Genomic DNA, 27,917 nt, shown 5'->3' on the forward strand with positions numbered 1-27,917 from the left:
TTTTTTCTGTAAAAGTTTAAATTTTTATTCGTTATTTATCAGCAGAAGTTATTTATAAAATCACTTTCACAGGAAATTCTGAAGCAATAAAATTATTAATTGATGGCTCTTCGTAAGCAACTAGCACTTTCAAATTGAGTAAAAAGCCCTATATTATGTATATGTTATCAAGGTATATTGCTTTAATACTATACTATTAAGTCAGTTTTTTTTTCATGAGAAAAATTTGGTCAAATATTTCCCTCTATGTAAGTTTTACGAGAAAATATGCAAAATAGTTGATATTTTAGAATTTACTGAGAGTTCAATGTCCTCTGAAAAAATGCCACATGTGTGATCAATTTGCATTTGGAAAGTTTTAGAGAATTCGAGAAACATAAACACTTAATGGAGTGAATTTTTGGATACCATTTGTGTATTTGCAAAATTATTTAGTTTTGATGAGGAAAGTTTTTTGTTGATTTAGGCCCAGAAAATTTTTCTCCTAACGTTAGTTTTGAACTATCTAGAGAGAATTCATCTATTAGGAAACATTTTACACATTATTATTAGATTTCAATTTATTATTTCTACAGAGCTGCTTTTGTCTCGTCCTTAATTGACCCTCAATGAGGATATCTATTTATTCTTCACATCCCTTCCAATTTATTCATTTAGCTTTGTTTTTGTTCATTAATCTGTGGAAAAAGATAGTGACAATTTGTAGAGAACTGACGGTAGATTGGAGAAAAATTTGTTATCTTTTTTTTTTATTTATTTCGAATGAGATAAAAATATTTATATAGAGAATAAATTAAATAAAGCAAAGTAAAGTGAAAAAAGCACCTAATTGTTGTATGTAAAAGCCAAAGCACTCAGGTGCTTCTTTTTAATAAATCCACCTTCACTTACTCCCCATTATATAACCTCATTTCTTATTTATTGTGGTTTTCTATATGTATAAATAGTTTTTTTTTTCTTCTAATTCAATGGCACGTGAGTTTATATTCTGATTCTCAGACATTAAATCTGGTTTAGATTCCTTTTATGTGCTAAGACCATTTTCGCTACAAATTTCTTCATTGTCACTACGACTTTCTATCCCTTTCATTATTTTTGTTTTCATTAAAATAATATTCCATACATCCTTATTATATGCAGCAAGAAATTGAATTTGTAATAAAATAGAGAATTCTTTTTTTTTGTATAGATTATTTATATGTACAAGGAAATATCGGAGAAATTTCTCCATCTCTTTGTCTCTTTCAAATATGAAATTTTTCAACAAGTATCGTTTAGTGAAATTTTTATTTATCATAGTCGTGTGTTAAAAACTTTTTATTTAAAATCCAAATATTATTATGTCCACTTTTATCCAACAGAAAAAGAAGATATATTTTCAAAGTGGGAAACCAGAGGCAACAAACAGTGGCTTTTTGTGTTTTTATTTTCTGTTTTTTTTTGGATCGTAACGTATAACATTTTGAGAGAGAATGTAAAAGAGCTCTAAACTTTTACATTGCAAACATTTTCCTAATTTATTTATATACTCATTCATTTTATATACTCATATTATTCCCTGTCATTTTAACCATTATCTCAATAATTTTATCTAGTTAAATTAATTCTATTCATCATTCTGAAAATAAAACCCAAATTTCGCGAAACTTTACGATAGTCCTCTATAAGTTTTCTAATAACCCGTCACAACTCCATGTGGGGCTGTTCGTTGAGGAGCGGACTAATACTGGCATCTGTTCCATTATCTGAACACTTTGTCTTTGACATCCAATCCAGATCCGAGACGGTGGCCTGAAAAAAAATTAAATTACAAGAATATTTCATGTGGGTTTTATTACACTAGCTCAAGGGGAAAATAAATTGATAGAACAGTGTAACGACAATGTAAAATTGTTTATTATTTTATGGGACAAACAAAAAAGAGAAGAATGAAACACAAGCTGGAGATTTTCGGTAGAAATCCTACATCTTTAAAATGAAGAGATGTGCGTCCATAATTCATAATCAGATCTACATGGGATTACAATATCTCCAAATTACATTAAATTTATGTAAATCTGATAGGAAGCCTTGTTTTTGTCATTTACTCTAAAACGTATGAAAGAGAGTCAGATTGAACGAATTATTAACAAACAACCCACTCTCAAAAATTCTTGTTAATCTAGAAGAAAACGATGACTGTTCCAATTAACGGAAAGCATGAATTGTGTCTCAATACACAAAAATGTTTATCATGATTGCTTTTAAATTAATAATCTATTTAGAATTTACTTTCAGTTCTTTTTTTACGTTTACCGATTTAAAATCGATTTATAACCGATTTAAATCCAATCATAGATCATTCTTAAAGATATCTGAAATTTAAAAATTGATCGACAATGCAAAACCGGTTCATCTGAGAAAATCCAAAACCGGTCTAATGAATATAAACTTTGCTTAATCGACTAAGATAAATTTTTCTTTCACGGGTTATTAATAGGGGGTTTAGCCCAGTTCCCGAAGGTTTCATAATCTTAAATAACAAATAATTTTATCGGATTTTGAGAATCCTATACGGATCATTTATCCGTAATAATAATATCAAGTCAACATTTTTCAAAAAATCTTCTCTGAGAGAAGAATTTAAAGAAGTTAAGCGATACGGCTAAGCCTTAGGTCTGAAGCTCGTATTACACGGTTTTCAGACTGGAGGTTTAGCCAAGTTTCCGAAGTTTTCGAAAATTGAAATTCTTTAAAAGCAATTTGAATAATTTCTCAAGATTCAATAGATTATTTTGTTCTTTATATCCAATCCCAAAGAAACTAGAGAAGTGAAGCTTTATGACTATAACTTGGACGTGAAGCCCATATTAGGACTTGTTTAATAACCTTTGACAACTGAGAAGAATTCTTAATGGTCTCTATTAACAATTTATTTATCTTTATTAATAATTATTCAAAGGAATATTATAATTTATTCATTCACTTCTTTTCAACCGCTTATCCCTAAAACCCTTATTGCCTGTGCGGGGAAGCCGATTTTACATGAGCAACTAAATGCGTAAAAGTCCCCAACACGACTTGGGAAATTTTACACAAAAAATGCTAAAAAAAAGAACAAATTTTAAAAAAGGAAAATCACTTTAAATTTAAATTTCGAATATTATAATCAAAATTCAAAAATTTATATGAATTCGTCAATTGACCAACTCAACCTTATTGAAAGTTTATGAAAAATATATTGGTAATTAATTTTTCAATACTATTTGTAATTGACGAGCACCCTTTTGACAAATTTATAACAATAACTTTTTGCATTTAGAAGGACATATTTCCAACAAACTTTAATCAACAAACACCCACCCGTTAAAGGGTTAAAGTTGGTCAATTGACGAATTCATATAATTTTTTGAATTTTGATTATAATATTCGAAATTTAAATTTAAAGTGATTTTCCTTTTTTAAAATTTGTTCTTTTTTTTAGCATTTTTTGTGTAAAATTTCTCAAGTCGTGTTGGGGTTTGTTTAACCTTTAAATTAACCTTTCTAATTTCTAATGTTTGTATAATGGTTTTTTTTTTTACTTTCGGCAGAAAATCCTGAAAATATTAAATATATTATTGATTTTTGGAAATATAATTTTAAAAAGAAAATATCTAGAAAGTCTTGAATAATTTATTTATAATAGTGCGCAAATATTAGCTTTACATTAGATTTTTTAAATTTTTCATGTCTTTTACAAAAAGATATATCTCGAATTCTTTTCCGTTTCATTGACTAGTTTTTACTCATTTACTTAAACCGATTATATTTTTTTTCAAAATATTACTCAAGATTAAAAAAAAAAGTTTTTTATAGACCAATATTAAAATTCCAAATAATCGAGTTCAGAATTATTTCATTCATGCGTATTTTTTATAAACAGTTATATTTTTTTCACAACCCTTGATTAAGTGGAATAATTGTAGGCTTTGATATTTTCTAAGATTATCACATTTTACAAAATTATTTATTCATTTTAGAAGATGAACGTGAAAAAACGTGTATTAAACAACCCTGCATGCCTTTATTAAAATGTGGGAGGTACATCACCGGAATGTTCAAGAATAAAAATTTTGTACAACTGAAATTGATATCATAAGAAAATTATACCATTAGGATCTTTTTACAGAGTTTAAGGAAGGAAGGCAATTTATCACACACCAAATGACTTAGTAGAAAGAGCTTTAAGCTGTAACATCTGAAAGAGTCATTTTTTCCTTCTTCATTAGTCTCACAATGCGAATGATAAATCGGAATAGACCACAAAAGTAGCGGTTGAGTAATTTTTTCGTATCGGCAGTAATTTCCTTCAGAACCACAGCTCAATAATCTACTGAGAATGTCTTTTTTTTCTTTTCCTCAATCACTGCTGCAAAGTGAGGGAAAAAATATTTAGGGAAGAACAGGGTTACATTGACCCATTGTATTTTATAACAGTGACTTTGAATTTATTTTAGAGTAATGATATTTTATAAGGGAATAAATTTAGATATCTTCAAGATTCTTAAATATTTGTCATTGGGTGAATTTAAATAAAGCTGTTTTACGTTGCCTTTAGACTATTAATATAGAATCTTGTAACACTCAAAAACTGTTAATTAAAAATTAAAAAACTGGATATATTCCATTTCTGTGCTCTAAAAATACCATATGGGGGAAAGTGCCCATGCTTCATACGATCCGAAGCTTTATAATGACTAATTTTTTTTCTATTTTTCTCAACAAATTTTATTATGAAACATGGGAAAAATTTAATTATTACAGAGCTTGGGATCGTACGAAGCATCGGCACTTTACCCTATTATTGTCATTGAATTAAAAAGTTTCCTTCTGAGAGATTACACCTATACAAATACGTCCTACTCTAAATATGATCTTTATACAAAATGGGAAAAGATTAAGTACGTGCAACTCAATTACTCCGTAGCTTCCTGAGTAACACAAGGTAAGGTGCGTAAAGTGTTATACATATTGTTTATTTTTTTGCATTTAACAAGTTGTTCTTCAAGTATTTAAGGCATTGGAATTAATCAGGTATTTATTAATTGGTTAACAGTACTTAATAATTGAAATACTGCAAATACGTGGAGTTTAACCCTTTAAGGACGATTGGAACACCGGTGTCCCATAAAAAAAAATAATTTTTCCTGACTACCTAAAGTTATTTTTTCTTATGTCTGTACATAATTGTAAAGTAGAAGGTTGAAGGAATCTATTATATTTTTTGCAAGTCTCTAGCTATTTGCTATGTAGTAAATATTTAAGCTCAAAAATGGCGAATTTTTAAATTCTCAAATTCATAATTGATTTTATTTATTTTTTATACTTACAATTTTTTTTAAGCAAAACCCTTTTGGCGATAAAAACTACAATACTCATACGTAATATTTTTCATTAAAGCGAAAAATATTATTCATTGGTATTGTCAGAAAAATTACCTTAATTTTTGGGTTATTTTTATCCCTATCGTTCATAGAAGCACAAAATACACCGAATCAGACTCTGTTGGACTTTCCAAGGTTAGATGTAAGACTTAAGTGTAAGAGTCTCGTCGTTAAAGGGTTAACTTTGAACTACCAGTGGATCTCCAAATTGCAGTAGATTTGTAATTAAAAATATGTAACATCAGCCCATTTAATTTAATTTCACAATTCGTTTAATATCTTTTGTTAAATAATTTGGCCATAAAAATAGGAAGATTTAGAGCCCAAATAGCCTTAGGCTAATCCTCAAGAATATTTAGCCTGTAAAAATTGTAGTTTAGCCTGAAAGGATTACAGAAGTCAGTTCTTCTAAAGTCAGTTCTTCTATAAAGTTGTAACGCTTATAATTTTTAAAATTCACGAGTTAATTCCCTTTCCCTTCACTAGAAGGGAATGGAGAGGACAGCATTCGTAGGAAAAACCAGAGAGGTTGGAAGAACCACGGAAGGGTGAGCGTCGGGCTCCGAGTTCTGGGTCTCAGGAAGGACATGGATTTAGTTGTATCAGGGCTCGGATCAACAATTATGTAAAGAAAATTTATGCAAAGAACCTATAAAATCGGATCCTAAGCTTTCAAGTGTATGGCAATTTGGGATAAATCTCTACTGCCAAGTTTTACATTCTAAATAATCTCGAAGATCAGTCGTTAAAGTATGTTTGGGGCCTTAGGAGAAAGAGTAAAACAGCTTAAAGTATTTAAAGTCCCATGGCAAGACATATAATTTGCCTTATGTTTTTAAATTTAAATCTCTGCTAATAAACTATAAAATACACGTTCCCGCAAATTTGGTAAATTTACAACAATAAGTAAAGTGTAAAATAGAAAGTCTACAAGACTGTTTATTTTATCCAAGACACATTTCCGGGGAATTATATTAGACAATTAGGATACTTTTTCCCAAAATTGAATTACCAGAGAAGGTTTTTTGAAACTCACTGGTGCAGAGCACTAAAGAACTCGGATTTTGAAATACCCTCACGAATGTTTTTTGAAATGCATAGTTTTGAAGTCTCTTTTAAGTGATCATTCCTGACAAAAAAAAATAACTTTCAACTGTTATAATACACCGAATCATATCTTGGCTAAAGTGAATAGGCTGGCAAACTTGCAATTTTATTTCGAAACATTATTGGTAAGTGTGTTGAGTCTCTTATCAGCAAACTTTTGAAACCAAAAACTCTTTGTTATGGCCCCAGTACACCTTTTAGATCGGTAAAATTTCATGTAACCGAAATTCACATCCCTTTCTTTCCCAAATGTTCTGCATATCGATGTTTCATTCTTTCTCATTCAAAATTCGATTGAATTAAATTTAATTTGGTGTGACATTCAAAAGAAAAAGAAGAGTCCTAAAGACTAGGATAGACATATGCAAAATGTTTGAGAAAGAAAGGGATGTGAATTTCGATCCCATGAAATTTTCCCGATCTAAAAGGTGTGCTACCGCCATTACATTCAAATTTAAAAATCCTCCTTACGATTTCTGAAGAAAAAATGGGACAACAAGTTTACTAGTCGCACAGTGAATATTAATATTGTTACTATAGATTTCGAAAAGATCTTAGATATATTTCCCTTTTTTATTTTTTTATTTGCTATATTTGATTAATAGCTGATTCTTAAAGGCAAAGGTTTTCGAAAATATTTTGAATATAACAGTTTTTGAGCGGAGAATTTTTGCATCAAAAAAGGTAAAAATGAACAATGATGGTAAAGCTCTCAGTGTAGAATTTATTTTTCGAAAAGCAAAGCTCTAATCATAATACTCTCGTTCAAATGTTCTTTGAATAAGACGGTGATTTTTAAATTAAAATCAAGAATGTGTTTCATGTAGCTCTACTTTCCCCTATGGAAAATTACGAGATGTGTCTGTGTTTTACCTGATGCATTGAGTACACGGCCAGGACCACAAGGACGTGCATGATGTTGTGGGAGTTTAAGTAGAGATCCACACTGCCGGGAAACCACTTTTCGGGAATATGAAGTGCTCCTAATTGAGTAAGTTTTCCACGTGAAATGAGAAAGACAGATTTTAATTTAGTCAGTAGAAATTACACTGAATAGCAAAAGTGTTGAAACTTGTACAGTAATAACATTAGGTTTAAAATAGAAATTGGCGCTTGCTTAATATTGTACATTATACTACTTTTTAGTACTTTCTTTACGACATATGAGGTAATTTGTATAGATGTTCATTCATTTAATATCTGTTCTAATTACCGATCATTCCGCCAAGAGCTGAGACAGCGTCCTGTTTGTGGAGCATGTTAAAGCGGGGATGGTAGGAGTTAGACACAATGACACAGGTAATTTTGGGCAATTAATTTCACCTGGAGAAAGACATGGGTGAGAGCGGCCGGATTTCCGCCAGCAAGCTTCAGGGTGCGCAACATTGTCAGGAGCACCCTCATCATGAAGGGCAGCAAAAAGCACAGGCGTCTCTGCCACGGTGAGAGTGCCGTCATTGCCTGAAAATAGAATTAATCTTTTCATTTGTGCCTCTCGATTAGCCGCACCAAAAAAACGTAAAAATATCCGTCACTAAGGAATCTCCATAAATTTTACAATATTTGCTATTTCTTTTTATTTCCAAGTGAAGAACAAATTCTCAATAATGTAAAATTACAATCCGATGAATAAAAAAAAAGCATTAATTTTTGAGCCACATAAAACGCCCATTTGTTGTGGGGAGAAAAAGCTCAGGAAGAAAATAACGCATAATATACAACAATTTACTTCTTATGTCGCTTCTTCTGAACCCTCATTTGTGCTTATATTTACGGTGACTCTACCTTGTACAGTCCCCAGAGGCTCAGCATACAATAAGCCAATATTAACGACCACTTTAGTTTCCAACCGAGGCAGAATACTGTCGCCGTCACCATCGGTAGAGCGCCTGAAAAAAAAAGAAAGTATTAGGCACAGGAAGAAAGGCTCACAAGAAGGGAAACAATCATCCACCAATAATCGAAATTACACAATCCATTTGATAGTTATAGGAACACGCATAAAAAAAAAACAATAAAGAGCCGAAAAAAGTATCATGAAAAGTTGGTTGAAATTTTGAATAAATAATTTTTTCAGTCGTTAGAGGCCCTTTTTGCTTCAATATTCCATTAATGTGTGATATTTCTCGATATATCGCTGTATTTTTTGCACTAAGAAGCTTTCTTTTTTATCTCGCCCACATCACAGTAGAATCGACATATTCATGTTAAATTTTGAACGAATTATAAATCGATTCGTATTTTTGTTCATATTAGTAGAAACATTTGTGTGCCAAAATCTGTAAAAATCTTTCACAATCCCAAGTCTACGCTGGTACAATCTCAACTAAATTCTTCATATAGTGCTCGAACTTTCAAAAGTACTGACTGAGTTACTGATAATGTATATTGGTTTTGATTAGGTACTCATAAAGAAAGTTATAGTCGGTATAGAAAGCAATAAAATTGGAAAAGAAAAGAAAACAGATTGTTAAAGCATCACAGTTTTGCGGAATTTTCGAACTCATAATAAATATGTCCCAGAAGTATCTAGTTTTATTTGACTGTCTTGCGCTTCTATTGCAAAGTCTTTTCTATTGACTCAGTTTTAATACAGTCACAACAGTTTTAAACCGATTTATAGTACAAATCACTCGAAAAATATAATAGTTTAAAAATACAGTATAGGGTAAGTGTGCAAAATTCCGGCCAGCTTGCAATTTCGGCCACCTTTTTTGTTTCTAGAATTTACATGAACTTTTAGATTTTACGTACTCTAGAAATTATACATTGCAAAAGAATAACAAAAAATGTAGCTTCGAAAAACGAGATGACGTGAAAAAGATATTGGAAGAATTCCCGAAGGGCAAGGAACTATGAGAATGAAGGTGGCCGAAATAGGGCACCAAAGCTATGTCTATATTTTTATTCATTTTAAAATGTATTAAGTATGATTCTAGAGTAAATAAAGACGGTAAACTCTTTTCAAGGTTCCAAGCAACACTCTTTCAGAAGAAAGAATAAAAAAATCAATTTGCATTTAAAATATTACATTTCAAACTTGAGACTTTGACGCTTGCATGCAACTATGCCGAAATTTGGCACACTTACCCATGTGAGTAACTTTGGCCTCCGGGATTGACTTTACGTTAGATTTTCTTGAATTCCAGGACTTAAGAATGGTCTTATCCTATTAAATACAGTAGATCGGTTCACTAAAGACCGTCCGTAGGGGGCAAATTCACCAGTATCTACGGTAATACGATTGATTTTTATCATCACCATAATTTTAAACCGTTTATCTTCACTGGTGTCGCGAGCCCACGTCATCTACTTTACCAGCCCACACCTGTTGATCTTCCGCCACTTTAAGAAGATGTTCGGGTTCGATCTCAAGGCGCTCCAAGGCAAGATCCTGAATTTGATTCATCCACCTTGTCCTAGGCACCTACACAAGGCTTGTATATTTTTTTTGGGAATCTTTGATTTTTTATAAAATTTAATTGTCGGTTTATAACCTGTAACACTGAGAAAAAAAAGAGGGTGCGATTAACTTTTTTTCCTCATAACTTTAACACTTTTTGGTGTACAAATATATCAACATTTTTAATGTTAATTTTACACCTTCTGAGGGTAAAATCAACATGAAAAATGATAACTTTAACCCCAATACACCTAAAAAGGGTAATATTTACACCGATTTCGGATCAATACTGCAGGGTAAAATTAACATTTCCGGAATGTTATTTTAACTTTTTCGGATTTCTCTCAGTGTAACCGATTCAATCCTAGTTCAAAATAACCAGAAATAAAACTACTCATTCAGAATCGGTTCAGTCTTATCAAAAATTTCTAGACCTTATTAATGAATCTAAGTTTAGCCCAATCGGTTAAGAAATATGATTTCTAAAGCCTTTTAAACTTTTGACCTTGAACCCGTTATCATGTTCTTTTTTCTAGATCTCTATCAAGAAAACAAAAGAAAATCACTAATTTTTTTGATATTTTGAAATTTTATTCATGGGTGTTAATTTTTAACAACATAAACTTCCCTAATCATATGATTTTTAAGAAAATATCAGAGTGTTTGTCCGTCTGTTTATAAGGGTGTATCTCCGAATGTATGAAGAGCTATAGGGGAAAGGGTTATAGATACTGGCTTTGGGACCTCGTGAGACTTCCTTAGAAGATTTATTTCTTCTTAAAAATCTTGGTTCCTAGAATATCACGAAAATGCATTGTGTTTTTTCATTATTCGATACATTTTGCCTATTTTGTAGATTGTTAAGTTAGTCTATGGATATTTTGTCCATACATGAAAATACGTTGAATCATTCTTAATTAAGTAGGGGAGACTGGGGCAAAAAGTCACAAATCGAAAATTTCAAAATTCAATATCTTCCAAGATAAATAAGATAGCGGCTTCATTTTTTTCCATGGATAGCTTCTATAGACCTTTTTCGATGTTGTATGTTTCTTAGAATTCGAACAAGGAATTTAGAAAACAAAAAAATATCAAAATTTTTGGCCCTATTTTTGAAATATTTTCCTTGAAGAATATATCAATTATTACCCACTTATTATTCAAAATTTATGCACTGATGATTATTTCCTAAACGACTTCGATTCTTTGAATACAAAGCCGCTATCTATTTTTGAATTTTACAAAAATTCTTCTCTCAATAAATCTTTTTATTAAGAACGACAACTTGGGGTAAAAAGTAACAAAAGGGATGGAGCAAAAAGTAAGAAAAACTGAAGCAATTTTTATGTCTCACGGCGAAAAAACGTCAATGTCATGTGTCGCCGATTGTTTGCATTGGTCAAACGATTTGCAGTCTTTTGTGTGTTTTTTTTTTCTAAAATAGCTTGAAAAGCGTTATTATCGTTCAGATAGAGAAAACGGTGTTTTACAAACGTGTAGAGTAATAAATTTCCTATGAAAATATGTTATCTATGATTTTTTTTAATTTACGGAATCCCGTAACAAAGCGAATTAAAATGTGATAACATCCCATGCCTGATACTATTTGCCTCAGCATTTTTGAGAATGGTCACAAAATTACGTTTTATAAAACGGCTTGATAAATGTATTTCCTTACAAAATAGAGGAAAATTACTTTCACAAAGTTGTAGAGCGGTAAATTTCCTATAAAACTGAGCTAATTAGAAATTTCTGGAGCGTTCGAGTAGTTTGAAAAAAATATATCTGTTTTGTTACTTTTTGCCCCAGTCTCCCCTATGGTTTGACTGACGTGCTCTAGTGATGAAAACATGTTTTTGGGTGGCATAGAAAGATTCAGAAAGAAAATCCCAAAGAGAATGGCGAGTCGACATAGGAGACCTGAAGTCGATATCTCAAACCGTTTATATTCTAGATCTAGATTAATAACAGATAAGATAAGCAAAGAAATTAGACAAATACCGTTACTTTATCGGCATTTTATTGATTGAACTTTGCAGAGAGAGTAATATTCAAAGATTTAGACTCAAAATATATGAGCTTCTTGGGGTGCTCATACATAAAGTGAAGATATAGCTGTATCAAAAAATCGAAGGATTTATTTACCGTATATTGTTCTTTGTTTGAGTTCAAGCAATAAAAAGTTGAAGCCGACACGGAGGAAATAAAATTTAAGGAAATTATTCACAATGTTAACTTCTGAGCCCTGAAATACGCTTAGAACTGTTAAACTGTGCTCATGCGGAAAATAAATTGAAGTTCATCTAAAATTTAGAAAAATGTTTCTTTTTTACAGTTTTTGAGAAAGAAACTTTATTAAGACATTTTACCTGTTAGGCTTCAAGACTGTAATTCAAAATTTTAGCAAAAATTTAAGAGATTAACAAATTAATCATATCTGTGTCTACTTAAGTTAGGGATATTTTCGAACTTGTTTGCTATGAAAATTTTAGGTCGAAAAATAACGACAGAACAGAATAAAAACGAGTATTTATTCTGTACTTTACAATGTGTTTTTGATTTTTTTTAGATCTTCGAATGATATGACTACTCACTCTTTGAGTTCGAGCAGTAAAATGTCTTATAGAAAAATAAAATTTTAAGAAACATGTGACATAGGGTGGCGGGATTACTTGTGGCATGTCTTATAGCTTTATGGTACTTCTGGACTCGTTGAAATTTGTTCCAGAAAATGATTCCGAAAATCAAAACAAAATGTGATGTGCTATTAAAATACATAAAATATTCTTAATATTGAGGTTTTCCAAAATAGGTTTGTGACATTGTAAAGTTTTTTGCAAAGAGGCCATGGCCATATAAGTAAAGACAGAGCCCACAAGTAATGCAGCCAAGGAATGTATGTATCTGCTGATTTTTTTTTTAAATGGAATTTCAAAAAAAAGTTGGAAAAGTTGGATTTTCCAAGAAGAAATTTAAAAAAAAAACTTTTTTTGAGAAAACAAAAACAAAACGAAAAAACTTAGTACATCTGTTATATTTTGTCAATCAGACTTTCTGTAAGCACATATATATTATTAAAAAATTAATAATTTATTATTGATATTAAATCAACTTTCATAGCTTTCATAAAATCAACAAAGCAGATAATACAGTTTTGAAACCCAAAAGTTTTGTGAGCATGTAAGTATTTTCCCATGTTAAATATATTTTTATCCCTATCTAAATTTTATCCTTCTCACAGACCTTTATTTTTTTTTTAATTTTCCACATATTTTATATCTTTATCTCAGGATATATTGAAAAGGTCACTTAATACGTAATTGAATATAACTTTTTGTGTCAATACTCCATAACGTTAAATTGTAGCTTTCCATGGATTTCTGGAAGCTTTTATAGGATTTGCAGAATCAATGAGATGAATTGCCTTCTGCTGGGATGTTTCAATACTTTTCTCAATAATAAATTTTTCGGGTACAGGACGGGTATAGAAGGAGATTTTAGTTAGGGTTCTCAATCAAATTGATTTTACGTACGGTATGTAATCCATTGATAATATAGTAAATAATATGTGAACATTCTAACATTTCACTGACTATAAAATCTTGGAGTTTTGGGATAATTGGATTAGACAAGCTATCAGCAGAATTCCAAAAGTTTCCATTAGAAGTGCACATTCAAGAGAGAATGGATAGAGTCAGAGAATGTAAGTACATTTTAATTATTCATGACTTTATTATCTCTTTCATGGAGTATCGAAGAAATGTGTGGAATATTCATAGAGTTGATTATATGGTAGACTTACGAAGTAATTTCAGGTATATCTGTTATGGATACTGATTGCTACAGAGAATATCAATAAATTTACATTGTTGCATTGAATGAACTCACAAATTGGCTATCTTCATAACTCTGATATAAAAGAAAATCGTTTAAACCATTTTTAATACATCTTATAGATTCTAAAAAACCCTTTTGTCAAAGGATGATGGAGAGCAAAATCAAGGTTAGTAAGTGATTTCGACAGGTAGATTTATAGGTATACCAGAGATCTATAACTTTTAACCATTAGATCTCTATCTCACAAAAAAATAACGTAATTTTATATATGTGATGAAAATAAGTTAAATTGAATTGATCTCAGTGGGGATCTCAGTGGCGCAATAGGCAAGACTGTTGGGTCTTGGGTGGAGAGATCTCTGACTCGACTCTCAAACTTGTGAGTTTGAGTCCCGCCCGGTCCAGGAAATGCCAGGAAAAGACATTTTCACTGTGATAAAACGTAATATGCATGTACCGCCTCTGCTTAAATAGAACTCTGGGAATATGGAAGAAGCATCCACACTGCGGGGAAGGCGCTCCTGGGCGGTCTACACATGGACTTAGCAGATTCTTCTACCACATGTAAGGCCTGATGGAGCTCATCTAAATAGAATTACAAACTTATAAAGGGGAAATGGGAAACTTAGGTTGCCATATTTATTTCAACTTCCTGAGAGTGAACTGCCCACGGCGACTGATGTTCACTCACTGAAGTACTTGATGTTAATTGCCGTAAGCAACAAGAGGACCATATAACAACCTTCAGCACCCGCATTGGGATGGTAGGCGTTGGGCGTGTGAAAGGAACAAAGGATTTGGATTGAAGGGATGCAGCCGTCGAGAGGGTTGACATGCGTCGAATAGGCCGTACGCTCTACACACGAAATACAACAGCAAATATAATTAGATTGTAAATAAGTATTCCGATAGATTAATAAAAACTCAAGATCTTGCAAATCTGCTCTACGCTTCTTAGCTTCCGTCTATAGGGGAAAGTGCCCATGCTTCATACAATCACAAGATTCGTAATGACTAAATTTGTCTTATGTTTCTCAATAAATGTTACTCCGCAATGTGGTTTGAAACCTGAACACTTTCCCCTAGTTTTAAAAATATGGAAACGATGAGTTACATTTATTGTGAAACATAGGAAAATTTTAGTCGTTACGAAACTTGGGATCTTACGAAGCATAGGCACTCTTACCGTCTAAGTAGCTTCTTAATTTTTTTTTGTATATTGTTATATACAATTTAAACAATAAAAAATCATCGATTTCTTTTTAACTTGTAATTCAGGGTCCTCGCCTCAATTTACCGGTGACCCAAAAATGAAACTTTGCCTACAGCCTTCTAAATTTGTATTTTGTTCTAAAAAGTTAGAAAAAATGATTTTTTCTGACCCTCAATTTTTTACCTTCTCGTCCTTAAAGGGTTAAAGAGCAATTATAATGTGGTCGGAATAGTATGAGCTTCGTAACTTTGATTTTCGAACAGGAAATATTTCAGCCTTTGGCTTTCGAATCTGATCTTCGAATATCTATTCTCTTGGGGAACCGGTTATACTCTAGAATTTTATTTCTCTTTCCATTGTATTCGATCAATAAAAGGTCTCTGAGGCTCTATTTTCCCTCTTGAGGGTTATCTGAAAATTTGTTCTGGCATAAAATATTTTAATTATTTTTTAATTGAGAGGCAGTGGAATATCTCCGGAAGATGTGGGCAAAAAATAGGAAACTGGAGAAGTTTTTTTTAGCAGAGTACCTATCAGTATTCTGAATGCGAATGTTTAATGAACCATAAGAGATGGTTCTAAAATATACGCATCTCACATACGTGTTCGGCACTTCAAATTACCACCATAAAGTACGTCAAATGTTATGCTAGTTAATTCCTTGTTTAACTACATAATTAATTAGGCATTGGGCATTAGGAAAAGGGTGCAACTTTCCACAAAAACTGTTAAGCTTGGGATGAAAATTTTCCGGGTAAATCTTTTAGAGAGGTGAATCATAATTTGAGATTTTCATGCAAGAGGGAAATGGTTTCTTTTTGGTAAAAAGGTATATTCAAAATTATTAATGGTGTTAACCAATAATTATGAAATTAAATATTAAAACACTTTTGAAATAGAGCCATTACTGTCAGGCACTCATATATTACAATTTCACTTTTCTTATCTGAGAGCTTAAAATATATTTAAGAATTTTAAGTAATTATTTAGGCAATAAAAGCTAATAAAAACAATATAGGACAATTGATTTAACAAGGCTACTTTTAAAATATTCTACGAAACTTTCGCGTGAGTGATAAAATTATTCACGACTGAATATTGTTTGGAAACTATAAATAATGAAATATAGTATAAAATAAACTGAAATAATTGGAATTTTGTGAATAGTCAACGTTTACGCAATTTCCGAAAAAAAAATCACTGGTGATACATGAACGTGAATTTCGGTATATGACCTACTAGTGTAGGAACTTACCAAAACTTTGACTAATCCAGATGCCTAACATATCCAATTGGAGTAACTTGTAGTAGATGCACTCACCCTTTTCCAGATTCATGAACAAATGATAAACGAAACTCCCTGAAAATATGTGAAATAAATATATCTCGGTATTTAAATTTTATTAAAGCTTATTAAATTTATATGATTAATATTTTTTTATAAAAAACTAGTATTTTAATATTTTAAAGGATTTTACCAATCCATGGACAAACAGCTCCGATGATGTGGCACCAGGAGAGAAATCGAAAATCATTTTCCCAAGGCATCAATGCTGGAACTATAGCCAAGATGTATACAATTGGAATGCCTGAAAAATCATAATAAAATATTATTTGAACACTTCTGCGGATTCTGTATAATGCAAATTAAAATACATTTAGTATAGTTAAATGTGCACCATAACTTCATATTTATCACGTTTATTATCCTTCTTTAGCCAATTCCCATCCCACAAATTTCTCCATTGTTAATTGTGTTGATAATGCAATTTGGAGCATGATTTATTTTCCATTTCATCAATATCGATTTTCATTTAACGGTCATTGATTTTTCTCCAACTGCTGTTATCCATTTTTACTCCTGTTTCCTCCTCAATTGACCAATTACGTGGCTATTAAAATTTGCATTGTGCTTGGTCGTCAAACAATGGCCTTAACAATTTACAAATGGCAAAAGCAGCGAAAACAATAAAAGTGTGGTAGGATTGAGGAAGGATTCATTTAATGGCTCATTTTCCAAGCATGATTCAAACAGGTTAAATTAGATTATAACGAGTTCTGATAGCCTCTAATAAATTATTATATTCAATTTTATGAAAGTAATAAAATTACTATATGATTGGTGGCTTTCATTCAGAAGTTCTGATAACCCAATAACACTGAATTAAATATGCAGAAGGATTATTATTTTTAACAATCTCACCTATTATAATCATCAAAAATTTTCTTGTCCTCCGATCGCGCTCAAACTTTACCAAAATGTGTTTTCCGTCTGTCTGTATGTACCGCTGCTATTTGGAGCTTAATGACTCCGAAACTAAGGCAGATAATGATTTGCGGTTTTCCGGAAAGGTTATATATAGGGTGAAAATTACAACTTGATGAATTGACTTTCCGCCCCTCACCCAACCATCTGCTATTTTTAAGATTTTCTTTTTTGTTTTTTTTTCAATAATTCGGTCCATATGGCATCGAAAGGGCTCAAATTTTAGTATGTTTTAGCTGGGTCTTGGAGTTTTCGATAAAAAAAAACTTAAGGCCCACCGACCCCCCATGACTCTGACTGTAAGTGATCAATTTTGTTTTTCTTAACCTTGTAAGGACGTGTGGGACAACGGGGTCCTAAAAATAAAAACCATTTTTTTGAATATAAAAAATAATTTTGTCTTCTAAATAGTCCGAAAAAAATCGAAAAAATAGGTGTTTGTTTTTGGAACACCACCGATGTCCCATTCGTCCTAAAGCAGAGGCGTGCAAAAACCGTTGAAACCAAATAAACGTCAAATGAAACATGTACGTCAATGGTCAAAAAGCTACCAGAACAAACTTGCACACTTCTGTCCTAAAAAAGCCTTAAAATGGCTCTAGCTCCGAATCTAAATCTAATCTCCGAATAACCTAATTAGGATAAGTAAGGCCATTTTAGATAGATATCGTAAAATGCCACAACTCTTTTTAAGATCAGAAGTTTGTAAGACCACCACTAGGGGCACTATTATTAAAAAGAAAATTATCTAAGTTTAATAACTCAAGTTCTACACCATGCATGGACAAAGAAAAAACTTATTGACCGAATGAAATAAATAAATATGGAAAAACTTGCCGGGTAGATTTCAATAGTGTTTTCAGATGGGAAACTCCATAAAGGTTAAAATGGTTAAAGGTTAAAAAGGCTAAAGAGAGTTTAACCTACTATTTAACTATTTTACTGACCAAATTAATTTTTTTTTCTGACTAAAATTATTACTAATCCAATTTTTTTTGTAATTTTTGACAAACGTGATTTTTACTAATTAAAATTGACTATTAACTGACCAAATATAACTTTTAGTGACAAATGTGTTTTTTAGCAAATTTTATTTTTTATTTATAGTTTTCATTGATTTTTTTATAGCACAAATTAACTATATAGAACACTAACCACACATCTTTATTCCTATGACAATTTGGACATCAACGTTATCAAACGTTATTCGTACAAAGTTTCCATGCTCTAGCAAGTTTTATTTATTAATATGAGAGTTTTTTATTTAAATTTTCATATTTCGATGAGCTATTATACTTCTATGAATAAGAAAATAGATGCAATAACAACCCTTTTGATTTGAAATAAAATTGTAAAAAAATATGAGACATTGCGTGACATTATATGGTGTGCATAGTGAAATTCAAAGTGGCATTTCTTCCACCATCCCCAAGAGCGGGAACTTCCCTATAAATCACTTCCCGGAACACATTAATTGTAATGCAAAGTGTTGGAGGGTATTTCTACCGCGACAGACACTGGTGTCCTTGGAAAGTGCGAAGTTCACCTTTTGGTCGCCAAATGGTAAGGTTCTCAAAATGAATTATTACACAATGTTAAAATCTACGCCCCGTAGATTCATTGTCAGAAGAATTTTAACCCCCTTTTTTACCCATTGCGTGATTTTTGGCAGCCATAATGGTGCTTCATTAAATATTGACCACTTTGTGTGAGGTGGACGATGTGCTTTGCTGATGAGCTTTTGGCCCAGATTAACCTCATTGGAGCACTATAGCATTTGCCAGGAAATAATGGAAAAGTGGAAAATTAAAACATGAAAGTAGAAAAGTATCTTTTTCAGTTCGATTGGTAGCATTCATCTTTCAATTCAATTCAAGCTCATTTTATTTCCTCTCTTTGACTTTGTCATTCTATCCTAAATAAAGTATGCCCAGTATGTCTCTCTGTGGTAACGAATTTACTTGAAGGTGAGATTTTTGTATTACTTGAATGGGATACCCCGTATCATTAGGCTGGAAGGGATTCACAAAAATTGCTCATGTTTATTGCTTGAATTCCACAGTTAGACAGAGATACAGAGACACAGAGCAATTTAATTTAAATAATCCTTCGATTTATCAACCCCTCAAAATTTATTTACACCCCCTTCTCCCAGGTTACAAATTTGATCTTCCGAAACAAACAATTTGCGAAATTACGGTATTTGTCATTTTTACTATAAAATCTGTCCAATCATCCGGCCAGGTGACAAATTCTTAAAACTAGAAACTTTTGATAATTGAAGTTGACTTCATTAACATAATCCACTTCTTCCATCTTTCTTCATTTACTACTGCTCGAACTCAAAGAGAGAGCATTTTATAATCCGCTTTTTCCAACTTTTCACCGTTATAGAGTTTAAACGATAAAGGATATCAACTTCCGGTCTTTGGTGACCCCAATAAAAAAACATTATCTCCAGACGTTTTTATCCCTTCCCGCCTCACTCCCACCATCCCCTCTAAAACCATGTTTTTTAGATTTTATCAAAAGTGTCCCAAGCTTTTCTAATGATTTTCGGATATAGTTTAAAGGCAATACAGATGAACATTTCGTTCAAACATACATAACCGAAAAATTTACCATTTTGAATTATTGAAAGTCAAAGGTCAACCACTTTGGAGGGCCCATTTTCCAACCGACTTGGTTGAATTTGGATTTTTTGGACAGGTATTGAAATTTCAAACCTGGCTACATCAGTCTTCATCGGTAATGAACTGGTTAAGTATCGATTTTGAATAATTTATTTCGGAAATTTTTTAAATTTGTTCTTAAGTTTGTTCTTAAGTTTGTTCTTAAGTTTGTTCCCGAACTAGAGGTCAAACAATAAGAAATATCGACTTCCAGTCTTCGATGAACATCAATAAAAAAACAATATCTCTAGATGTTTTATTCGCCCTCTCCATCCCCCCTGCTATTCCCTCCATAACCATGATTTTTTAATTTTTCTCAAAATTAGCCCAAGCTTTTTCAATGATTTTCAGATATGCTTTAGAGGTAGTCCAGGCGAACATTTCGTCCAAACATAACTATGATCAGAAAATTCGCCATTTTGAATTATATAATATAATAATGAAGGTCAAATGTCAGTCATTTTGGAGAGCAATTTTTAAACGATTTGGTTAAATTCAGATTTTTTGGAAAGGTATTAAAATTTCGAACGCGACTGCATCGGTCTTCATCGGTAATGAATCGGATAAGTATTCCTATTTGGTTTATTTTTCTCGAATATATTGCGCGTAAGCGTTACTAATGTCAAGAATGTTCTAAAATACACACTTCTCCCAGTCAATTTTATAATTCAGAATAGTTTTACGATTTGTGAATGAATTTAATCATTAATAAACCTCTATATACCCAAAAAATGTTCTAAAAGATTCGGATAGCTTTATCTCTTGTGTTCGAGAATTCCACAAACTTGGGACGCTTTGTTTATAATCACGTTCTAAGAGTTTTTTTTTTTATTTTAAGGTTTTAAAGATAAGTTAGATGAACTTCTTGCTCTTAAAAAACAACGAAATTAAATCATTGTTTCTTTAAAGGTTTGTTTTTTAAAGATTTAAAGAGAGCATATTTTTATCAATCGTTTGAAACAATTTTTAATTTACTGGAAATATTCATACTTCCATAATAAATGTAAACTATTCTGAAAAAAATGTCTTGTCAAAAATTAACAAGAAAAGTTTGTGAAATGGATGTTATTCCATACAGGATATGGAAAAGTTTTGTCAAATCAGCAGCCAACTGAATATTGTTAAAAGTTTGTCAAAAGGATGTTTTTCCATATAAAATGTGAGAAAATGTTTTGTCAAACTGGCATACAACTCCTTTTGACAAAATTTGAACAAAATCCACTTGTCCATTTAACAAGATAGTTTTTTTCAGAGTAGTTTCAAACGGTTTCGGGGATAAGTAAATTGTTCCCAGTTCCAAGAACTGTACCCTATTTTGAGCAAAATAATTCAAACCCTTTGTTGATATTTCATTTGAACGAAGATCAAAAAGCTCTATTTTCGCTTTTTCTTTTAATAGCTTTTAAAAAAATATTCTATTCACATTCTTATGCATTGAAAACAGTATTTAAAGATTATTTCCTCCTCCTTCAAAATTTCGAAAATTCAACTATTGAGAATTGATTTTTAAAAATCCTTTTGGATGAGAAACCATTCTCGCAGTTATGAAAATAAGTTAATAGATTTGCTCGAAATCGTAAAAAACAAATTTTTTTATTGACAGATGAGTAATAGCTTAAAATCATACCATGCATTTTCAAGAATTTAAACATAAAAAAAAATTATGAGTATTTCTATCGATATTATATTTCTCTGAGTTTAAAATTGTTAAAAAAAATTATTCAGTTATTTAGTCGGCAATTTTTTGAATGAAAGCTGTACTATAAAAAATATACTTCAGATCCCAATGATTAATAATATGCAAATATTAAATTTTCACATGCCATGTGTGTTTTCTTAGTTAATTTCGAATATAGTTTAAAATTAGGCTTTGAGGAAAAAATTAAACCTATTCACAAATTCCTTTAAATTACACCTAAAATTGGCTTCCAAAATTAATTAATATGCTTATTCATTACAAGGATTATTCAATATTATAAAATTTATCAGTTTCTTAAATTATATTTTAACAAATTATTTTTTTTACCGTAAAACGTCAATAGCACAATATTTTCATTATCTTTAGATCTTCCGGTGTTCCTCAGAGGATAGTCTATTTCTCAAACCCAAAAGGATTTAATTTTAATTTTCTTCACAGCCTTCGACTCTTGCAATGGGTCTTCTTCAGTTGGTCAATTAGAATCTTTTAATAAATGCTTTGACGAACACCGGAAGAACTGAAGATAATACACAACTATGTCAGATACAAAATGTTTGATAATATTTTCAATTAGAACTATCGATATTTTGCTGAAGAAATTTTTCATGGTGTGCATTGTCGCAAAGCCTTGGTGCAGAAGTATGGATATAGGAAAAGGGAGAAATTTGGGGTGAAAGATGAGTCGAATTGGATAGTGTTCTCTCTGCAACGAGAGTAGTTCTGGGGGTGGTTGGAGGGTAAGGACGTTAGAAATTTAGTGCTATTGGGGTGTCGTGCCAAAGGGAAATAACTCACCGTGTGTTAGGATGTTAATGGTCTCGTTGTGCCAGTAAAAGAGGCTGTACATGCAACCTCTGACAGTTTGGAGCGGTCGATAGCCGGTGAGGACGTAGGGATTGAACTGCAGATGCTGAGGCATATCTGCCCAGCTAAGCAATTCAGGATCCTGGCGCTCAGGCAAACGCTCTAGCAGTCTCATGGGGCTCGCTACGGGGTCACAGGGCGTGACTGATGCCGTTGGAGTCGCAAATATCACTGAAGACTGGACACTACCTACGGAATTGCTACTACAACTACTCGATGTACTGGAACCATTAACCACCGATGATGACATTTTTTCATTCCCTTCCAACAACGTTATTGTCTCACGAGGATTCGCCACTGTTTAATGAGGGGATTGTGTAAAAAAATTATTATCTGGAATCAAAGATGTTCCTTATGTTTTTTTTTCACTCACTACTTTTATCACAATTTGAATTTCCTTCTTTTATTTGTCGCTTAACGAATTGTGTTGATAAAAAAACAATTACTCTCGAGGATCTTCGGTCCTTAGAGTTGTTTTAATCTCCTTTGCATTATTGTTGGCTCCTAGAGTTGATTATTAGAATCACTATCAAAGATTTTATTGATACAAAGAAAAACGAACAAAATTTATTTCAGGATCATTTTGGATAGTGGGAAAGAATATTTAGAAATGAATAAACTTTTTCCTATTCCTTAATTTTTCGCACTTTAATTCCTTATCTAACAATTTTTCAACTTAATGGAGAGTTTTTTTCATGTATCTTCCTTCAGTCACATTCAACTGATGAAGGAGAGAAGATAAATTGCGTGGGGATGTCTGAATGAAACAATTGGAGAATGTCTTATAAAAGCTTCGGGTGAAAATGAATAGCATTTTACTTGAAATCCATCTAGTGAACACCACATTGTGTGGAAAAGAATGAATGGGTAAACCTTGACCTGACCATCAAGTACGACTCTCCGGAAGTATTAGGATGCCACCCAGCATGGAAACCTGCCGCGAAAGCAGCCACAAAAGCTGCCACGCGAAAGCAATCCCCGCACGCAACAAGAGGGAAACTTCTGAAACGATCGTGTCTATATCCCTGGGCCAAGTGTCACCCCTAATGTCTGTCCCATGCTGTGGCTAATAAATTTACTCCCGTCTGGTCCCGAGGGAGTAAACAAATTCAACATGGTATTTGTGTATGGAAGGAATTTAATTAAAGATGTAATCTGTAATTAAACTTGAGGACGACTGCGGCCCCCAAGATCAATTATAAGCACATTGCAATCTGCATAGGATTCTCCCGTTTGATTGGCCTCAATTGAAATTGTGTCAAAAGCACATTGGAATTTTCACTCTGCAACCCGAATGCGAAAGCTCTCTATGTCTATCTCAGTCTCGCCGCGCGTGCAAATGGGGCAATTTTTAGGGGTTTATCAATTTGGAAAATTACTAACAATAATATACAATAATTCGAAAACGCTAAGAAAGACATCAACTTGTGGTTTTCTGCAAAAGTTATCGGGTAGAAAAATGCAGTGTGATGCATCAATTTCCAACCATATGAGACTTTGAAAACTATTTGCTTTGTCTTTTCAATAACTCTACCATCTTGTCCTGCTCCCGTGGTCTGGATTGGGATCAAATATTAAAATGCTTTTATAACATGGCTTAATGAAAAACAAAGCTTAATCTTTATATAAATACATTGCAATTTTTTCCCATGAAATTATTAAGGAAAGTGAAGCTCACTGAATGCAATTCGAAATTCGAACACATAGAGGCCGAATGCAAAGTCGAGTTTTTTTTTAATCGACATAAATACAATTTTAATTAATTAAAATTGACAATGGGTCAGGTAAAATTGACAGTGGGTGATACCTCAAGATGAAAATAAATGAATACATACATAAAATAGATTTAGAGGTACCGGTCAGAATCTGAAAAACCATAATCCCGAAAAGGTCAAAATCCCTATATCCAAAATCTTTAATTTAAAAGAGTGTCATAGGAACTCCCGCGATTGCACTTACACTTACTGGAGGCAATTAGCTGAGATTCTCTACAATCTCATGTGGCGAAAATTTTCATATACGTATACACGTTTTGATTCTAATAGATCGCAAATATTATACCCACCAAAAACCGATTTTCGTGCCCGTTTATCCGTCCGGCCGATTTTACGTAGTACGTTTCTGACTAGAAAACAGAAAGGTGGTTTTCGGCAAAAGGGAAATATCAGATGGACGACTCCATATATGGTGATAACTCAGCCCCTATGACATGAATTGGTCTAAAATTTTAGTATGTTATAGTTGGGCCTAAGAGCTTTCGATAAAAATAGGCCCAGTTGGCCTCCCTGGTTCGAGCGAGAAGACATCAATTATTGTATTTCCAAATGGCCATATCTACGGTTCCATTTAACAGAATTTTACAAAAATTAATGATTTGGAAAGCTCTCACTAAATGCTACAAATCTTTGAATAACCCATTTTCATCTGATTGATTTGAAGATCCAATTAATTAAAAAATCGATTTTCGAAAATTCGACGTTGAATATTTCGGGACCTCCATTTTATATTTTGATGAATTTTTTTATGTTGTACCTGAGGTCGAGAGCTTTCCAAAGATGGGTTGCACTTTATCCTCGTCCTACCCTCCTGATCTGAGCTATAAATGAAAATAACTTGAGCAGACCATGTTCTTTTTGTTTATGAATTGATTTTGATAAAATTTTAGTTATCTGAGATCGAGATCTTTCTAACGATGGATTCCATCCGTCCCTACTTCACCCCACTGTACCCCAACCACATCTATATCCAAATGAACCGAATTCTATCTATCTCTTATGTTTTTATTAACTGATTTCAATGAACTTTTTCTTTGTTTGGGCTTTTGTGCTCAAACTATTTAAAAAAGAAAATTATCAGCTATAGACCCAGATAAGCTTGAATTTTATGGTTAAAAAATCGCATCGAACTAATTTTATCCATTTCGGCCGCCATGAACAGTTTGCTCGACGCAATTCTTTGATCCAACTCTTCTTTAATTCGGGGATCTCAGTGGCGCAATGGGCAAGACCGTTGGGCCTTGGGTGGATGAGATATCTGACTCGACTCTCACAGTTGTGAGTTCGAGTCCCGCCCGGTGCAAGCAACTGAATATATCAGGAAAAGGCATTTTCACTGTGACAAAACGTAACATAATGCACCGCCTTATCCAGAAAACTCTGGGGGCACGGAAGAATCATCCACATTGCGGGGAAGGCGCTCCTGAGCGGTCTACAATGGACTTAGCACATTCTTCCAATACTGGGGTATACGACTTTGCAGTTTTTCGAGTCATAAGCACTCCGAGGTTACCTATAAAGAATCTTAGCTACCATATTCTGTGTTTTGGGGAATTATTCAGTGCTATTTCCATCCATTCAGAATTTTGACCATCCGGGGTTTTGGACCTTTCGGGATTATGGTTTTTTCGGGATCGTGGCTGCCACAGAATTATAGATATCGTGCAACCCAGTCATTATAAGCTCATAAAGAAAATTTTCCAATTTTTAAAGTCAAATATCTCAACATCATTTGCATGAATTAGGATAAAAATTTAGTGTGTTATAGCTGATCATCTTCCAGACTGAACCCCTGGGACTTGTTTGACATGTTTTACTAGAACTAGGTAAACTAGAAGTGGCAGTAATCTGACTCTGTTATCACACTTGCACATTAAAATTTTAATATGATTCACATTAATTGTCGCTGGTGAGAGTCCAAATGTGTAATTTGTGTGTTTGAATCATTTTATATTCAAAATTTGATCTATTTGTTGATAAAGAGGTAGACTTGGCCCGCAAAATTTGATATAAATTGATTTATATCATTAATGCGAAAAATTAATGCGATTTTCTCTTTAATTTTTTAATGTGAAAAATATTTATGCTTTAGGTAAATTTAAACTTATTTTTGCAGGCCAAGTCCACTTCATTATCAATAAATAGAAAAACCCCAAATATTAAGTGACTCAAAGACACAAATAACATATTTGGACGCCCACAAGCGACAATTAATGTGAATTACATTAAAATTTTAATGTGCAAGTGTGATAACGCCAGATAATCAGAGTAACAGATGTGTGTCGATTAACCAATCAGAGTGGTACGTCGGCATCGATCAGTTTGAATTAGATGATGCATGCCGATAAGAGCGATCGATCGGCACAAACAAGCTCAGATCAACTGCAATTATGGATAAGAGTAACACTGATTAAAGTGTCAACCGATTAAAGTGAGACATTTGCTCTGATTAAAGCCGATTAATGAATCATAGTGACATATTGGCGCCGATTAATTGATCAGGAGTGGCACATTAGCGCCGATCAGGTCGATCTGTCACTCACAGGTCACACGCAAATCGTACTTGTTGAATCTTTAACTAAATCCCATATGGGTTTAAGAGTGGTAAGCCACAAACTATAAATATTAATTCAAAGAATTAACTGGAATAAGAAATTCCTTTTTAATGCAGTTCCAAAAATAAATTGATAAACCCCTGAATTTTCTAAAAGGAGAGAAACGGTGAGGTGAGAGAAGGTCGTACAAATTTTCTCAACGAAGAACTCGAAAGGGCTTTTTTTACTTAGAGCTTTCTAGTTGGATAACACAATCTTTTACACTTTTTTGGGTCATCACCAACTTGAACCGCTTCAACTACAATCCTCTTCTATTAGGCAACTCCTAAAAAAAGCGTAGGCTCAAAAAATGACGAAAGACTCCTCGCACTCCTAAAGCAATTAGTGAATGTGAGAGGATATGGCATTTTGGGTTATGCGTGGATTGGGGTATTCTATAGAGAAATCGTATAAAATTTTCCTATTTTTGTGATTGCAACAATCACGAGTTGCCACGGTATATGATTGCACTATTTATACAGCATTGGGGAAAAGGATGGGTTTGGTGGAATGGATGATTTCTTTATGTAATACATAGATATAGAGCCCCACTTATTTACTGGCCCTCAACGGCGTTTTCACGTGACGGTGCCCGAGAGTTTGCGCATTTAGCCGCCTTTTTTGCACTTGGCCCCAAAAGGGTGGAATGCAGAGGGGTAGCACAGAAAGCTTCTCGTCCTTTTAGGCTCGATGGCAGAGAGGCACAGAATGCCAGTGAAAAAAAAACTTTCTTGCAACTTTCACTCACATTTAAGCACTTTTGATTTACACAGAACTGGAAGGAAAAAGCACCATTCCTGGAGTTCTGTGTGCTCCGTTTTGCACTAATTGAGGACTCCCATAGGTTCACATTTTTTTTCAAGGGAGGAATGGATTATTCGTCACTGGAGTCAGAACTTCAGGCCGATGTGCACCAGAGAATTGCCCCGGAAAAAAACGGTGTAACTTTTACCACCGAAAATATGACCACAATTTTGCTTATTATTTGACCCTTGGGCCCCACTTTCGCCTGGTCACCGAATAGGAAGCATCACGGCTTTGGGGCAACCGTTTTCATCGACCGACTCGGAGTGACTGAGGGA

General features: G+C 32.8%; 1 protein-coding gene across 5 annotated transcripts; it reads right to left on the reverse strand.

The window, feature by feature from the left end:
• On the reverse strand, positions 1-27,917 carry LOC129799758 (progestin and adipoQ receptor family member 4). Of its 5 annotated transcripts, none has more exons than XM_055843964.1 (10): positions 27,584-27,917; positions 22,840-22,970; positions 22,398-22,763; positions 16,444-16,554; positions 16,221-16,325; positions 8,298-8,401; positions 7,836-7,973; positions 7,726-7,756; positions 7,386-7,495; positions 1-1,791 (listed from the first exon to the last, which is right to left on the reverse strand). In XM_055843964.1, coding segments are annotated over exons 2-10 (1,074 nt in total). In that variant the 5' UTR covers positions 22,841-22,970; positions 27,584-27,917; the 3' UTR covers positions 1-1,683. The 5 variants fall into 5 exon arrangements, with proteins under 5 accessions (XP_055699939.1, XP_055699938.1, XP_055699940.1 ...); XM_055843963.1 differs by having other exon boundaries at positions 27,388-27,917; XM_055843965.1 differs by having other exon boundaries at positions 27,370-27,917.

Source organism: Phlebotomus papatasi, chromosome 1 (genome assembly GCF_024763615.1).
Source record: "Phlebotomus papatasi isolate M1 chromosome 1, Ppap_2.1, whole genome shotgun sequence".
Classification (NCBI taxonomy): Eukaryota; Metazoa; Arthropoda; class Insecta; order Diptera; family Psychodidae; genus Phlebotomus; species Phlebotomus papatasi.